General features: G+C 42.0%; 2 protein-coding genes across 2 annotated transcripts; one reads left to right on the plus strand and one right to left on the minus strand.

The window, feature by feature from the left end:
• Window positions 1-514: 514 nt before the first annotated feature.
• On the minus strand, window positions 515-5,738 carry ntan1 (N-terminal asparagine amidase). Its single transcript, XM_085795631.1, has 10 exons — window positions 5,535-5,738; window positions 4,907-5,009; window positions 4,074-4,139; window positions 3,857-3,965; window positions 3,694-3,767; window positions 3,548-3,601; window positions 3,407-3,460; window positions 3,220-3,317; window positions 2,391-2,504; window positions 515-1,896 (listed from the first exon to the last, which is right to left on the minus strand). Exons 1-10 carry the CDS (start codon window positions 5,613-5,615, stop codon window positions 1,726-1,728), a joined length of 924 nt encoding a protein of 307 aa, XP_085651757.1. The 5' UTR covers window positions 5,616-5,738; the 3' UTR covers window positions 515-1,725.
• A 209-nt stretch (window positions 5,739-5,947) lies between these two features.
• Window positions 5,948-17,354, plus strand: LOC146991238 (putative ATP-dependent RNA helicase DDX17). Its single transcript, XM_085795284.1, has 13 exons — window positions 5,948-6,264; window positions 8,431-8,593; window positions 8,689-8,785; window positions 8,984-9,117; window positions 9,376-9,441; window positions 10,073-10,214; window positions 10,818-10,978; window positions 11,067-11,239; window positions 11,348-11,458; window positions 11,561-11,622; window positions 13,252-13,311; window positions 15,748-15,984; window positions 16,610-17,354. Exons 1-13 carry the CDS (start codon window positions 6,206-6,208, stop codon window positions 17,134-17,136), a joined length of 1,992 nt encoding a protein of 663 aa, XP_085651410.1. The 5' UTR covers window positions 5,948-6,205; the 3' UTR covers window positions 17,137-17,354.
• Window positions 17,355-17,482: the final 128 nt, after the last annotated feature.

Here is a 17,482-nt window from a genome sequence, read left to right on the forward strand (position 1 = left end):
GTGAGAGTAGTTGAAGGGCGGAGCATAGTGGAAACCTCTACCACTGCTCAAAGACAGTACCTGGACAGGTCAGGATTTAGTTTGGATTTTTTAAAGAAAAAAAAGTAGCTAAATAAAAAGTGAAACTGGGCGCACTCTAGTATTGATGTGATTTAAAAAAATCTGACAAAGATAAGTTAATTGGCTGAGAGTAATGTCTGTCAGGTGTAAAGAGTATTCAGTGTAAATGTTATGGTAAACCCTCTGATATATCCACGTTAGATCAGTTAGATTCCTTTAAAATGTGTTTCTAAACCGTTGAAACTAACAATGGACATTTCTAAATATCTTTGCATATGCTTCTGTTTCTTGACTATCTGCTGACATATTTGCCAAAAACAATAAGACAAACTGTCTTATTGTTTCACCATGTCATGTAATTATACAGTACTACCCACGAATTACAATGTTATCAAATGACACTGGAATGAATGGTTGACAAAAGTCAGGAAGAAACTCATCGGACTCAGCGTTTCAAATTAGATTTGACCATTTATTTAGCAAACAATACAGCATGTTCACAAGTTGCAACAACTTGCACTGAATGCTATAAGCACCCCGCAACCGTCTGAACACAGCGTCTGATGAAAAGGCCTTATGTAGTACATGGTATTTTTTAACCGTTTCAAAAAAAGACACACTAGTTACATTTTTGTTTTGCTTTTTGAATAGAATCTGAATCTCTTGCAGATTAACATACACATTTACACATGCAAGTTTCTAAAACATACACATTCATAGCCAAGTATACAGCATCATGGAGATTATGTGATGAAATGTCATATTCCACTCTCATCAGGAAGGTGCATTTGTAAAGAAAAATAAACTTTAACTCGAGTTAGTCCTCACCAGTAAGTCAAAGTCTTCATTTAAGAGCCATACAGATATTTCTAAGCACGTTTAAGCCTGTTAACTACAAGTGATATATAATTGTATAACTTTAAGTCTTTGGGTGCCTTTGAAAGTTCTGATCTAAATAAACTGATTTCAGATATTTAATTGAGTAAAGATCGGTCAATCACTTTTCATATTCATTTTTTGGCAGTTAGGTTATCATCATATACATCTCGTTGGTGCCTTCGGGTACAGTATGCGTGAGAATGAAATGTCAACCACTGAACAACTACTCAGCAAACCACTTTGCTCTAGTTCACAACATCCATCCATCTATTTGCTCAGCTCATTGTTTTCCCTTCAGGTGAGATTTCAATGTTATACAGTTAGTTCAATCAAATTTCAAGTTGATTTTTCATTTTACAGTTGTATAAACTAAATTTATACTTTGAAAAACGCTCAGCGGTCGCAGCTCTTTCGCTAAAAAAGCAATAAAATAAAAATCAAATCAATGAATCAAAACGCTCTTGACTTACTGCAATGCAGCAGGAGGTGTAAGGTGCACACTTTATACCACCTCGTAAGAGTGGAAATTAAGTATTGCAGGCATCAACAGAATCCCTTCATCTTCCTGTGATCTCTCTACTGGACCAGCCAGATGAGTCAGGACAGCCACTGAGCAGACATGTGGTCCAGTCTGGGCTCACCTTCTTAAGACACAATGAATTTTAAAAAAAAAACAGACAGTGGATGGAAGGGTCACAGTGTATCCAATTAACTGAGAGGCAAAAGTTGTCAGGCTCCATGTTAAGGTTCAGTAAAAAAAAAAAAAATGGGATGGGAGTGGGGTCTCTATGACTGGACGGCCCTCTCCCAGTCCCCCCTCTCAGTCCTGCGGTAGAGCTGTGGCTGACCCCCAGGGAAGAGGCTATCAGGGTTGGGGTGCGCTAAAAGGAAGCGGATGGTGGATTTCATGTGTTGGACGAAGTGTGGCGGCTCAGCCATTGGAGAGGTGGACAGGTACTGAGCAGGAGAGAGAAAGACCAGAGTTACAAAAAAAGATAGATAAAATAGATAGATACTTTATAGTCTTTTAAAACAGCTCCAGCCATCAAAAACACAATCAAAATCCACACCCGGGCATTGATAAGTGTGTGTGTCAGAATAGATGCCTTGCATGAAAAACTGGAATCTCTGGTTTGCAGTTGCATGTCTCTGCCAACCAGTTCAGTTGCTATTTAGCCCATGAATTCTTGAGTTACATTCACAAACGTGCTGTGTGAGATCACAGTGATTGTGACCTTCGACCGCCTAAAATCTACACAGTTCATCCCCTAGTCCAAGTGAATGTTTGTACAAAATGTGAAGAAATTCCCAAAAGATGTTCCTGCTATATCTTGTTGGTGATAATAAAGGCAGACAGACATGATTTTGCCCACACAGTGTTATGACAAATATTTCGCTGTGTAAAAAGGACAATGAACACCGAAAGGGAAATTACTTTAGAATGCCCTTACCTTTAAAATTGTGTCATCACTTTGTGACAACCAGAAGGCAATATCCAGATTTGGAGACCACTTGCAGGGGCCGATTTTGACAAGTCCTCGACTTGAGTCGTATATTTCAGCCATCTGCAAGGACGAGACATTTTCATTATTGATGACCTTTAACATAAACATAAAACATGAAACATAAAAATGAGACTGTGTCTGGGGTGGATCTGGAAAATATAAATCAAATATCAAAAATAGTTGGACAGTGTGCATTTTTAATTAAAAAAATATATATATCTGGCTGAAACAATTAGTTGATTGTATAACTACTCAATACTAATAATTAATTAATTATATATTATATATATACATATATATATTAATAAAAACAGATTTAAAAAGTCTGTTTCCAGCTTTTCCAATGTGAGAATTTGTAATTCTCTCTCTTTTATACCTTTGTGATTTAAATATCTTAGGATTTATTAATCATAGTTGGCCATTAAATAATATGAAGAGATTTTTAAAATGACTGCCATGTAAAATAGAGGCATTAAAAAAAGTTTTATCACCAATCCTACAGTGTACCTTGGGATGTTTCTTGAAGATTTTATCTTTTGTGCCAAGTTTTGAAATATTGGAAATAATATAAGGACTCTCTTTTGGGCTCTGGAAAAGTATTTTCTGACATGTACTGTAATAGAATAAATGATAGAAGAATTTGTGCATAAATTAATCTAATTATTTACTAATGGAAATATTCATTAGCTACTGGTTTTGTGTCACATGAGTAGAAGTTGTTTACACAGAAAAGTCCCAATTATTCATAGAAAAGAAACTTGTTATTATAGATTACTTGTTCCCCAGTGAAGGTCCGTGCTGCTCGCAGCTCCTCTGCCGGTCCTTTATGAGTGAATGACGAAGGGAACACTTCTCCTGTTTTAACATTTACACCTGCACAGACACCAACAATGACACTATATAAGGTCACATGCCATGAAATCATTGTGTTGTTCCTGCTTTTCAGTATATTCCTCACTTACCTATTCCATATACTATTGGTCTGTGATTTCCATCAACAACAACGTCATTCATTTCTACGGCAACAGAGGAGAATGAAGACGTGATTGGTGAGATATTTCTCAACACTATGAATAAAATAATATATGAAGTATTAATGTTACCTGTAATGCAACATGTTTCCAGGTGAATGTCTTCTTTCTGTTTCTGGAACGCGGCTGTGAAGTGGAGAAGAGCTCTTTAGATTTGAGAAAGTTACTGCTGGTGTAATTTTTTCCACAAAACATGAGATATCTTAAAAGAACTATACCCAGTATGTTAAGGCTGAGTTTATGGGATGTCTTTGACTCATCGTTAAATCCCCCAACAAGATGGAGCTCCAGTCTACATAAAAATAAACCAAATAAAAGAAGAAAGAGATTTTCAAACATTTGAAAAGGAAGCTCAAACTGAGTGATGTGAGTGTTTCATACCTTCCCTCTTTGCACACATTACTCAGTGACGTTACAGCCTTCACAAGGAGCGGCACTTCAGACCAAGTGTTGGACCCATCACAGTGAGCGAGGCAAACAGCTCCACTTCCTTTGAAATAGTGTGATTCAATCGCAGCAGTTATTAAAAATGTCATTTCTAACTGCATACAGAGGCAGACTGAGGCACACAGCATACATCTAATGAAAGGAACCTCACCGGTGTGTCGCAGCACAACCAAATGGCAGGTGGTAGCATCATCAGATCCAATGAATGAAACACTATCTGAGAAAGATGAGACAAGACAGCCTGTATTACAACCATGATCCAGAGAGCAATTGAGGAGTGAGAGTTGTTATAAGTGCAAGATTTCAGACCAAACAGTGTCAGATCAACAAGTGCTCAGTTTTCAAAAACACGCATTGCGCCCATGTGCTTACTGCATTAAAGGGATAGTTCACCCAAAATTCAAATTTCTCAGAGTTACAGGGGGGGGTCTGTGCAGCACTGCATGTCGAACGGAGCTCACTTTTCTTTGTCCAAAAAACATATACTTATTTAATTTTTTTTCGGAACAATTTCTCATGTTGGGGCTTCAATACAAGAGGGACATTACAGACGAGCACTATGGAGGTATTTGGATGTTTTTTGGTGTGTCTTTTTTGGACGAAGAAAAGTGAGCTCCATTCGCAACCGTCATATGGACATGCAGTGCTGCGCAGACCCCCCCTGTAACTCCGAGAAGGCACGGAGGACTCTGAAACTTCTCCCAGCCCTTAGTCAACATGAGGGTGAGTAGATAATGAGTGAAATTTGAAATTTGGGTGAACTATCCTTTTAAAGACAACTGAGGCTGCTGCTGATGGAGACAATGCTACCTCTGTCTCTTCCATGATGATTTGATTTGTATCATAACAAGATATGCACAGTATACTCAATACCGGTATTATATATATATATATATACAGTAATTCTGAATATTATTAAGGGAATGGAAAAAAAAGAGCAACTGATATTTAGATGATCTGTTCCCATCATGTAGCCTCACTTACTGTCTGCTGGCGTTGTTGCAGCAAACTCTCTCTGTTGGACATACAGGAGGTACTTTGGGTCCACGTCCACCAGCGGCCTGGAGCGAAATGTTCTTGAGTTTTCCTGAGTACATGAAAACATTTCATCAGTAATGTTACTTTATTAGAAGTTATACAAATCGTATTTAAGTGGCTACACAATTTATTTTGAAAGCCATCACAAACATGAACAGACAGCCTCTTCCACAATAAGAACACTGAACCTTCCTTATCAATGTCACTTCACAACCTTAGTCACCATTTAACAATCAGACACAAGTCATCAAATGTTTAAATATTTTTCAATTATGTGATATTTTTTCTGATTGTATTTTTATACACGAACCCAGAACAAACAATAAGCAATGAAATATAAGACAAATCAATAAATGATGCTATGACACATTTGCCCTATTGTCCATTAAGTTACAGATTTGCGTAGACCTAACACCACATTTCTCAGCCACATCCGGTTCATACATGTAATTACCATTTTATATTGAGCACTGACTGCCAGTTTGTTATAAAATGATAAGCAACTTGAAGTAAATATACTGCTAACGCTATCATGTCAGGGAGCTAAATTTAGCCTCACTTTCTGGGAACAAACCTGTAAATGTGGATATCTGTCGAACAGTTCCGCTGTCGCACTAATGCAGTCTAGTCCTCTGTTTTCAATGAACAAAGGCATTTCCTACAGCCAAGTCCACTTTTAAACCAGCCACTTACTAAACTATTACAAAGACCTGTAACTTCATCCTCGTATGGCTGAATAATATCTCATATCATCCACAACGCAGCGACCGCAGTACCACTTCCTCCTCGGCTTTCTTCTTCTACGGGTTCGTCTTAACGGGGGCTCACAGCAAAGATACTACACCGCCACCAACCATTAAAAGGCACGACTACGCACACCAATCATATTCACTATTTCTACTAAGCGGGCATTTTTACGTAGGGCTCGTTCCATCGATGCGAAGCTACGTATAATTACTAGTGGAAGTTACGTTGCTAAAGAGGGCAGGGACTGGGAGTGTAGAGACGAGGCAGTTGTTTTGCTCCGTGACGCATGCAATAGTTGCCTGCTAAAGTCCCTTTTAGGCGTAATTATCGGCGTATATTTACGTATGTTTAAAAGCGAATGAAGTCCTGACTTTCTTTTGCAAGCGTAAACTGCGCAGGTTTTGCACTACAACGCATAACGTCAACATTCCGGGAGTCCAACGTGAAAGCTAACGTCTCAAAAACAGTGGAGGAGGTAGTGCTGGGTTTCTCGACAAAATGAGAGGGGGGTCGTCCTATGGAGACAGAGACAGGGACCGTGGACGAGACCGAGACAGGTAACTCTTCGGTTGACATATGAAAACACACATGTTTACCATAGGAGTAGTGTTGCATAAGGTCTAAACAACACAGGAAGTTTGACCCAAGGCCCAAACACTGAGCGCAGAGAAACACAACAAGCCTCACAGCCTCTCTGCAGACTCCTGTTGACTTTCACACAAACATACAGTGCAATTATAAAAGTGTTAATTTCCCCCAAAATTTACCTTAAAGTGGTCTTGGTGTCAATATTTTGTAAATATGGTCGGATGGTGGCGCTGTAGTAACACGGTCCCCACAATGAGTTTGTTGTACAGGAATACAATGTTTACCAAAATTCTCAAATTTCCAACCGAAATTTATATGTTTACATGTTATGATATTATGACATTTTTCGGGTTTTGGCCTCATTGATGTACAACACGTGCCAACAATGTTTTAAATGTTTTGAACATAAAAAAGAGTAATATTTTATTATTATTATTATTATTATTATAATAAATAATAACAAAGTATTGGCACCCCTTGGACCAGATTGCAAAACCATCTTTGCTTTTACTGACTGACTGAGAGTCCACACTGCATGTCAGGAAAACATGTCATAGGATCATGCGGACTCCTGTTCAGAGTCCTCCGTGCCTTCTCTGCAGCTCTCTATAGATTACTATGACAAAGCTGCATAAAACACATTTCTGAAGCCTCGAGTGGGCTCATGAGTTCAGTAATCTCAATATTTGTGAAATGGAAGGAGTCTGGAACCACCAGGACACTTTCTAGTCTAGGCCATCTGGCAAAATGGGCAAGAGCCCTGCCTTGGTCAGGGAGGCCAAGAACCCAGCAGAGCCCACCAGTCCAAGAACCAGTCACCAGTCACTATGACAGATGGAGGCCCCTCTGAGGCACATGGAAGACCACTTTAAGTTTGCCAAACAGCATTCAAAGGCTTCTGAGAGCATGAAGAAAAACATGTCTGGTCTGATGAGACAAAAGTTAAACTCTTTGGACACAACTCAAAACACTATATCTGGCAAACACCAGACACTGCTTATCACATCAGTCCCACCCCCACTCCGAGGAACTGAAGCATAGTGGTGTGTCTGCACCATGCTATGAAAGAGGATGCAGGGTTTTGTCAGCACAGCATTAGAGACAGGGAACGGGGAAGGATAAATGCAGCCAATTACAGAGGGGACCTAGAAAAGACTATGTTCCAGAGTACATGTGATCTGACATTGACATGTCTTCAGGATGAGTGTCTGACTGTGAAAGGGTGGTCCAGCCAAGCCCCATCTGTGGAGAGACCTGAAGATGGCAGTTTACAGATGTCTCCCATCCAGCTCCAAGCTGGAAAGGATAAACTGCCCTAATTGAGATATGCAAAGCATGTAGAGACTTACCCAAGAATACTTAAACCTGTAACTGCTGGGAAAGGGACCTCCACGAAGGACCAAATTAAAGGTCCACATGCTGAACTTTTGTGATTTGTAATAAATAAGCACAAATTCTAGACATCTTTCCCAATTGATGGGCAAACAACACAGGCATGCAACAAACACATATCTGAACACTTGAGGCAAGGCAAGGCAATTTTATTTGTATAGCCCGTTTTTTACAAACAGTTTGTCTCAAAGGGCTTTACATAGCATCATAACAACACCCTCTGTCCTTAGACCCTCACATCCACTGAGGAAAAACTCCATAGAAAACCCTTTTAACAGGGAAAAATCGGAGAAACCTCAGGGTGAGCAACAGAGGAGGGATCCCTCACCCAGGACGGACAGACGTGCAATAGATGTTGTTACAGACGAGACAGATTACAGCCCTGCAAACTGACACAAACTGAATAAATGAGTAAATATAGTATTTTTGAAGTATCAAAATTTGTTATATAAGTACACTAGATAAAATAAAAGAGTCTAAGAGATAGATAAATGTCTAAATAACCTACCTATGTATACGCTTTCACATTGTGAGTATCACATACAGATTAAATCCTCATGAGCTCTCGTGTGGTTTAGTGAAATACAAAGTTGTCAATCTGGACTTCATCCAGACATGTTGATTCAGCCATAACATGTTAGTCACAGAAACACCATAAAGACAGTGAAATGACCAGCAGGTGATTTCTGGGGAGAAGACCCTGATTCTCCAGTGATCCTCACGTCTTGTCTCTTATTCTTCAGGCCACGGTTCGGTGGCTCCGGTGGTGGTCGCAGTGGACCGCCACCCATGAAGTTTGGGAATCCAGGTGAACGTCTGCGCAAGAAGAGGTGGAATCTGGATGAGCTGCCAAAATTTGAGAAGAACTTCTACAATGAGCACCCCGAGGTCCAACACATCAGTCAGGTAAATTTAAAGTCCTCATACCAGAGGTTATGAAAAATCCTAATAAATAATAAATATTATGTTTTTTTTTGTGTGTTTTTTCCTGTTGTGCCCAGTATGACTTGGAGGAGTTTCGCAGGAAGAAGGAGATCACCATCAGAGGCTCTGGCTGTCCAAAACCAGTCACTGCTTTTCACCAGGCACATTTTCCTCGTTAGTAAACCACATACCGTATTTGCACTTATGTCAATATCTGTACAAATAATCTCTGGGGAACATGAATATACACAATGTAATACATAATTTATTCACTTGTACTTAGCTTGCACTACTTGACTGAAAGGTAGACAGTGAAGTAACAGTCCAGCTGTGAAACTGCCTTGTTGATTGTCTGCCTGTATTATCTCTCAGAGTATGTGATGGATGTGCTGATGCAGCAGAACTTTAAGGAGCCCACAGCCATTCAGTCTCAGGGTTTCCCCGTGGCCCTGAGCGGCAAAGACATGGTGGGGATTGCACAGACCGGCTCAGGGAAGACACTGGCTGTAAGGATGGAAACCTGGCTATCATTGTACTGCATGCTGATGACACTTTAGCCTATTGGATAAGTTTGTAAATATTCCTTACATAGCACATTTCACAAGATAGAGAATAAAAGAAAATGCGCCATACTATCTGTATGTTACATGCATATAAAGAAAAGCAGCACAGATGCAGAAGGACAGAGTTTAAATAATTGATAGGCCAGATTTCCTGTTTCCCATTTTCTAACTGTCTTTTGTGTGTCTCGTTCTTCCCTGCAGTATCTTCTTCCTGCTATTGTGCACATCAACCATCAGCCCTATCTGGAGAGGGGAGACGGGCCGATTGTGAGTACCTACAGCAAATATGTTATTCTGTAATCTAAATCATCTGAGCCATAGTGGATCTAGATGCAGGTGACAGCATCAGGTGCCTGTTGGGGCAAAAACATCGCCCTCTGCCGAGTAATAAGAAACAACAAAGGCTTCCCGAGGTTTCGAGAATTTATTACAACTCTCTGTCTAACCAAAGGGAACAACCAGTAAATAATAAACAATGACAGAGTCATACAATTCGGCCGAATAGAGTGCAGCCTCTCTCAACCACAAAGGTCTCAAGAGTCTGGACACCAACTGTCAGAATGACTGAACCTTAAATACAAGATAATTACAGATAAACAGACAGTTCAAAGTACATAAATACCATTCGTCTTAAAAGACAGTCCATATGACCGTGTCCGACGACATCAGCTACAACTCAGAGTAGTAGCTGACCCTTATTGATTAAACAATCATTCCTTTCTTTCTAAGATGATTAAACAGACTAAATTGAATTTTCCCTTACAGTGCCCAGGGTGTCAGTTTGTCAGGGAGGCAGGGGTGGGGGGTCACCCAGGACACCGTACAGACTAGAACCCCCTGCATGTGATCACTGTCTGAGCATACACAGTCTGTAAAACCCTGTCTCCTCTCTCCTCAGTGTCTTGTGCTGGCTCCAACCAGAGAGTTGGCTCAGCAGGTTCAACAGGTGGCATATGAATATGGCAAGTCTTCCCGCATCAAAAGCACCTGCGTCTACGGTGGAGCACCCAAAGGACCACAGATTCGGGATCTAGAGAGGGGTGGGTAGCTGACGGACACATTCAATGGATTATTGTAATTAGTATGAAATTCAAAGCCTTTGCCAGGACTAATCTCACTGAAAATGTTAAAAGGATAGGTCAACATTTTTGCAAATTGGCCCATTGCCACAATCTCTATAGTTTTAGGGTAGGTTTGTTACCATTAATTGTCAGTGCAAGCTATTTTTAGAACGGCGGAGCAGAGCCGCGAGGTGCTCAGCTCTGTCTTGTAACGTTCCGTTATTATCTCATAGCGTGGTGAATGTGCAGGTCATAACTTGTCCACCAGAGCGTTGTGGAGTTGTTGGATTGTGTATTTGATGAGTTTGATGAGGGAAACCAAGAAATCCCATTAGCCTCTGTAGCGTAGCTCTGAGCAGCTCACGGCTCTGCTCCGCCGTTCTAAAAATAGCTTGCACCGACAATTAAAGGAAACGAACCTACTCCTAAAACTATAGGGATTATGGCAATGGGGCAGTTTACCAAAATGTTGAACTATCCCTTTAAACATGAACGAATCAACAATCAATCAGTCCATGGCTGATAGTAAAATGCTCTGCATAAGCTGATACATATATCTTTCTGACATTCATATATCTCTAGGTGTGGAGATCTGCATCGCTACACCTGGTCGTCTTATCGACTTCTTGGAAGTGGGGAAGACAAACCTGCGTCGCTGCACGTACCTCGTGCTGGATGAGGCTGACCGCATGCTGGACATGGGCTTCGAACCACAAATTCGCAAGATAGTCGATCAAATCAGGGTAGGGGAAGGTTTTAATTACCACCACGATGACTGAATTTAGAGTGAACGTTGATGAGCTGGATCCTTTCTCTCTTTCTGTCTCTCAGCCCGACAGACAGACCCTGATGTGGAGTGCAACCTGGCCAAAGGAGGTTCGGCAGCTTGCAGAGGACTTCCTGAGAGAGTACATCCAGATTAATATTGGTGCTCTGGAGCTGAGTGCCAACCACAACATCCTGCAAATAGTTGATGTTTGTATGGAGACTGAAAAGGACAACAAGTAAGGATATCCACTGAGAGCATCTCTGATGTAAAATAACATCAAGGTCCGACCATCTCTGCTGTAACTGTGACACAGTTGAAACTGAGTCTCTCTCTGTGCCTACAGACTTCTTCAGCTGATGGAGGAAATTATGGCTGAAAAAGAAAACAAAACCATCATCTTCGTGGAGACTAAGAAGCGTTGTGATGATCTGACCAGAAGAATGAGGCGGGACGGGTGAGAAATTACACATAACATGATGGCAGTTGTTCCAGGATGAATTATGCTAATATGACATAAAAGACAGAAGGGATGCCACATTGCAGTTTTGTGTTCTAGGTGGCCGGCCATGTGTATCCATGGAGACAAGAGCCAGCCAGAAAGAGACTGGGTTCTCACAGGTAAGAGTATGTCAACGCATCTACTGAGACTATTCATCATGGGGGCAGTTCTTCTAACCACCACTTTGGCCTCTATATGATGCTCAAAATATCACTACACATGCTTTGCAACATCCACCAATTCCTTACCACACAACACTGAGTGTGAATAACTCCGTTAATATGAGAGAGCAGTGTTAACATGTGTTTTTGTCACGTACCTCTGTTTACTCTAGCTTCCTGGGTAGACCTTACTAGTTGACTGTCGAGCTCAGGACTGTTTCCATATCAACAAAGACAAAAACGCAAGGAAAACATGGATTTAAAGGGATAGTTCAGGTCTTTTGACATGAATCTATATGGCATCTCCATCAGTAGTTACGTGCATCAACAGTAACTTTCCCCGGACTGCGTCCCGTGAGTGGAGTTCCGGCCTGGTTTTGGTGCTGACGAATGTAGTCCGGCTAGTTGGCTGGGGTCACGAAAATAAAGCGTTTTGCTTCTCAAAACAATATCCGTTCAAAAGAGTGATACATTTGCATCACAAAACCGTTGTCTACGAAAAAGTCAGACCTCACAACCGCTTGGCGATATTTTGTCTCCCTTCGTATCACTTCATTTCCATCACATGTTTCATGGAGTTTACTGCTCAGATAGTTCACGTGAACATAGCTGACTATGACACAAGTGATGAAGCCATCCCTTGTTTTAGCACAGAGCCAAAGGGAGACCTTTATGAACCTGAATAGGCTATGTGATGCTGAACTTCGTCAGATGGAGTTAGAGCCAGGCCTATATAAAAGAGGTTAGAGCAGAGAAGAAGGGTGATGATCGTTGCAGCACAGTCAGAAAATAGCGCCAAGCGGTTGTGAGGTCTGACTTTTTCGTGGACAACGGTTTTGTGATGCAAATGTATCACTCTTTTGAACGTATATTGTTTTGAGAAGCAAAACACTTTATTTTCGTGACCCCAGCCAACTAGCCGGACTATATTCGTCAGCACCGAAACCAGGCCAGAACTCCACTCACGGGACGCAGTCCGGGGAAAGTCACTGTTGATGCACGTAACTAGTGATGGGGATGCCATATAGATTCATGTCAAAAGACCCGAACTATCCCTTTAAGGGAGGAAAATGATTTTGGATGGGGAAAAAAACAGTTATATTCATATTGATGCTTTTTTCCCATCCAAAATCATTTTTACATGATAAAAACACACATGTTAACACTGCTCTCTCATATCAACAGCGTTATTCACACTCAGTGTTGTGTGGTAAGGAACTGGTGGATGTTGCAAAGCATGTGTAGTGATATTTTGAGCATTATATAGAGGCCAAAGTGGTGGTTAGAAGAACTGCCCCCATTACTTCACTGTTTAACTGCAGTGTAGCGCAGCTAGCAGGAGGAAAGCTATGTCCGGTCTGCACAGATTTTTCTTGGACATTTTCCTATGGTCGCACTCAGGGACCTAGAGCTGTAGAGCGTTACTTAGAAAATGACCGGAATTCTCCTTTAAGTTACTGTTGTCTGAGTTGAGTGAGTTTATATGTTCCCTGACTTTGACAATTCATAAATGATGATTAAATGTGGACGTCCATCTTTTTCTTCAGTTTGATTTTCAGTGTGTTTTTCATTTGTTTATTTTCACAGAGTTTCGGAGTGGCAAAGCTCCAATACTCATTGCCACTGATGTCGCCTCTCGTGGTCTGGGTATGTCTCCTCACGCACACACACACAGACTCACATACACACATACACACATACATAGACACACACACAGTTAATTCTGATCACATCAGGTCTATTCTCTCCTTTTTGAGTTTTTTGTGTCATATTTTTAAACAATAGCTTATTAAACATAAAAGAATAACAGAAAGATGACAACAGTCATAATCACTAGATCAAATACAACTGGACTTTTTGTTGATGACAGTAGGTAAGTATACAGTGGATCACTAGACCACCTACAAAGGCATCGACAGCAGCTCGTAATCATTCCATATACTGTATAGAGACAGCAAATATAAATCAACCCACAACACAAATAACAAACAAAGCAAAAGCATTTCCTTCTGAATTTTTTTTTCAGGTGACATTATGACAGTTTTTTATGCAGGACATCAGCCTGTAAAATATGTAGTGTTCAGCAAAAGTGTGAAAATACACAGTAGATTAAATTTAGTGATGTACAGTGAAATAAATCCAACATCAGGTGACCCGTATTTCTGTCAGCTGACAGTTTAATGAGCTGTAACGTCCAGTAGGGAGGCTGCAGGCCTTCATAGTCTGTTTCTTGTTACTGCAGTGAAAAAGCTTCCTTCAACCGGGGCTCTTTGGCACGCTGCCTGAAAAGGAAGGGGGTGTGTGGGGCAGATGCTCCTGCACACCTTCTCTCATGTCTCCTTCATGGTGTCAGTACAAATTTACTGATGAATGTTGCTGATATTACATATCTCATACACAAAAGAGTAAATTGTATAGCTGTTCTGCAAAAGGATGCATTTAGTTATGTTTTGCAGATGCATATGTGCAGGACGTCAGGGAAGGCTAGGGACATCTCATTTATTGGCAGGTTACATGTGAGAAGGGGGGATGAGTGAAGTGTCTTTAACTTGCCAAAATTCCCATGACCGTATCCTTGTTCTTTTTTCCCCCTCTTCTCCTCTCAGGGTTTGGCAGCACATGACAGTCTGCGCTGCTGTCACTGCCCCCTCAGTCACGTTAAAGTAGACGCTTGGCTAGTTTTAGAGGGGGTAAAGCCCCCTCGTATTCTTCTTGCCTAACTTAAGATCCCCCCTGCCCAGTATTGTCAGACTTTGTAAATCCAACGAGCCTTCCTTGGGAGCAGCCTGAGGCGCCTGTATGTCTGCCCGTCGGTCTGTCCCCAAAAACAAAAAAGCAGACAGACAGGGAAGAGAGTCAGACGGGCTCGTGTGGATCCAGTCCTGGCCAGGGTGTGAGGAGGGGCCCCGCAACGCAGCCAGCGGAGCAACAGAACCGGCTGGCGTGTGTCTGTATGTGTGTGTCGTGTGTTTTAAATGGTTCTGCTCCCGTCTGACGTTGCTGGCGTGCGCAGAAAGCGAGGGATGAAGCCTGTCTCCCTCCGCCTCGGCCCCTCCCTACGAACCAGGACTGATCAGGGGGGACTGACTACCTTTGTAAAAACAACACGAAGGGGGTAAGTACCTCACCGCCCCTTTCTCTCAACTCCTCCACGAGCTCACCATACATTCCACCGTGCTCATATTTTAGACAAAACCACAGCACAGTTTTATCCCGGGACATGGCCACGCTGTGATCCAGCAGGGTGCGGTTGATTTGAAGGGCGACAGGGAGACTTATTGATCAGCAGTGCTGTCAGAGCCCCATATCTTCTGTAATGAGAAACAGACTCGGTGTCTTCACACAGTAATCACATTGGTGTGAAGATTACAAAGACTACTCCTGGTTCCTTTACACCTGGATGTCAGGCTCGCTGCTCATCGGTGAGCCTGACACCCTCAAGTTAAATTCAGCTTTGACTTTTAACAAATGACACTGGTGTTTAACTCAAACGAAACTTTGGATGTGTGGATTTTTGCACAGTGTCTGATACAGCAGGTAAGTTACTCTGACTTCTAACCTTAAAGCAGAAGTAAGCGATCCGGTGGTTTTGGCTAACTTCTTGTCAGCCGATGGAGTTAGCAGTCCCCGCCCTCGTCCCTACGTCACCACATTCACGCGCATCCCTTGGCTGCACACACAGAGAGGACTGCCCCTTTTATGCCGTTCTCTCTCCTCATTGGATAAAGGTTGTAGGATACAAGGAAAGTTTTCTCCTCGGCTTACAGCAGAGCAGAGTGACTGACAGACCCGTGTTTCAGACCAAACACTCTATGTAAGTGATTGCTGTCGGAAGATAGAACTATTTAAGACTTACATTAACACAAACATTCCGCTTACTTCTGCTTTAAATATTTCAACAATCATCCTTATAGTAAAAAAAAAGAAAAGCTGTAATTGTAATAAGCTGTAATTGTAATTTATTTGAATAAAAGCCATCAGTTTTTGGATTTGAATAATCTATTGGATGTTTTTTTCCCCTCTTGAGATTATCATCTTTTTCCTTTCCCTCTGCTGCAACACTGATTATTCTTTATGCAAAAGACGTGGAGGACGTCAAGTTCGTCATCAACTATGACTATCCCAACTCCTCTGAAGATTACGTCCACCGCATTGGCCGTACGGCCCGCAGCACCAACAAGGGCACTGCCTACACCTTCTTCACGCCGGGGAACCTGCGCCAAGCCAGAGACCTGGTGCGGGTGCTGGAGGAGGCGCGGCAGGCCATCAACCCAAAACTGCTTCAGCTTGTGGACTCAGGCCGTGGCGGAGGAGGAGGAGGTGAGGACGTCACTGTTTCTCAAATTAAGATCACAGATAATCAGACTGTAGAGGGGAACACATGGCTTTTTGTCACAGTGCAGTTAGGAGGAGTATTTATATATCTCTTCTTTTTTTAAATATCATTATTAACACAGATTAGATTAGATTAGATTATACTTTATTTTATCCCTGAGGGGGAAATTCCTAACAAAAGGAAATAAAAACAGGACAAATAATGAAATACAAAATTCATAAAAATACTTTAAAAAGAATAAAGAAGAAGATACATACACATACTGTACGTACTTAACACCCACACAAACATATTCCAAATAATAATAGTGCTATAAAGAATAAAACATAAATAAAAACATGGTTAATGAGGTCCTTAAAATAAGATAATCCTTTATTCGTCCCACAGTGGGAAAATGTATAAGGTTGCAGCAGCAGACAACAGCAAACAGATAATAAATAGCAAATGGCAATCGCAGTGAAAAGAAAGTAGTATTTGTAATAGAGTATTATTAATGAATAATAAGAATAAGAAAGAAGAAAGAATCATTACACATTACAGATCTGAAGAGAAGAAGAGGTGATGTACAGGTTGAAAAAAAAAAAGATTTTGTGTTTTTCTTTGTTACAGGTGGCAGAATGCGTTACCGTGGCAGCAACTCTAACAACCCTAACCTGATGTACCAGGACGAGTGCGATCGGCGCATGCGCCCCGGTGGCGGCGGCGGCGGCAAAGACAACCGCAGCAGCTTCGGCCGGGACAATCGCAACAGTCGCGATGGAGAGCGCTCCACCTCCTCCTCCTCCTCCTCCTACAGGGACAGGAGTCGGGATCGCAGGAACAGCTACAACTCCAGCTCAGATCAGTACCAGGGCTACAGCGGCGGCGGCAGCGGCGGGGGGTACAACCCCCGTAACGGCGGCCAGGCAGGTGGTGGAGGTGGAGGTGGAGGTGGAGGTCAGGATCAGTCCAACCAGCCACAGGCTCAGTTCGTCCAGCTTCCTCCTCCCCCAGCAGCAGGTGGTGGGCTGCAGCCGCTGATGGCCCAGCAGTTTGCTCCGCCTCAGGCTCCACTGATGGGCTTCATGGCTCCACCACCGTACCCCTTTGCTTCTCCGCCCCCTCCTCCTCCAGGCCCCGCACCTCCCCGCAAGTAGAAGTCACTTTGTGCTAACAAAGGTTTTTACAGTCTAGATGGAGGGGTTTAGGTTTGACAAGCTCATATATTTTCTATTTGTTTTGTACTTTGTAATAAACCCAACATGTGGAATTAAAGTTTTCCTATGTAAAAAAAGTAAATAGAGAACTTTTAGTCTTCATGTTCAGCCTAGACTGTCACTTCCAAAGACTCAGACAGTTGCCCTTAATCATTAACTGTGCAGAAAAATCAAACCACAGTGTGGATCTCACCATCTCTAGTACAAGCTGTGCTTTCATCAGCTGTGTTAGGATGAGTGAAAACGAGCCTCAGTGCTGTGTGTTTGAAGGTGCTGGTCTTTGGGC

This window comes from Trachurus japonicus, chromosome 1 (genome assembly GCF_045865225.1).
Source record: "Trachurus japonicus isolate A0001 chromosome 1, Traja_1.0".
Lineage (NCBI taxonomy): Eukaryota > Metazoa > Chordata > Actinopteri > Carangiformes > Carangidae > Trachurus > Trachurus japonicus.

What these genes read in the sequence shown, in the direction of transcription:
- ntan1 (XM_085795631.1), bottom strand. Translation starts at nt 5,615, where the DNA reads ATGCCTTTGTTCATTGAAAACAGAGGACTAGACTGCATTAGTGCGACA. An exon ending in GGAAACATGTTGCATTACAG is followed by an intron (nt 3,461 to 3,547) that starts GTAACATTAATA and finishes CTGTTGCCGTAG; the next exon opens with AAATGAATGACGTTGTTGTT. An exon ending in ACCAATAGTATATGGAATAG is followed by an intron (nt 3,318 to 3,406) that starts GTAAGTGAGGAA and finishes GTGTCTGTGCAG; the next exon opens with GTGTAAATGTTAAAACAGGA.
- LOC146991238 (XM_085795284.1), top strand. Translation starts at nt 6,206, where the DNA reads ATGAGAGGGGGGTCGTCCTATGGAGACAGAGACAGGGACCGTGGACGA. An exon ending in TCACCAGGCACATTTTCCTC is followed by an intron (nt 8,786 to 8,983) that starts GTTAGTAAACCA and finishes ATTATCTCTCAG; the next exon opens with AGTATGTGATGGATGTGCTG. An exon ending in AAGAGACTGGGTTCTCACAG is followed by an intron (nt 11,623 to 13,251) that starts GTAAGAGTATGT and finishes TTATTTTCACAG; the next exon opens with AGTTTCGGAGTGGCAAAGCT.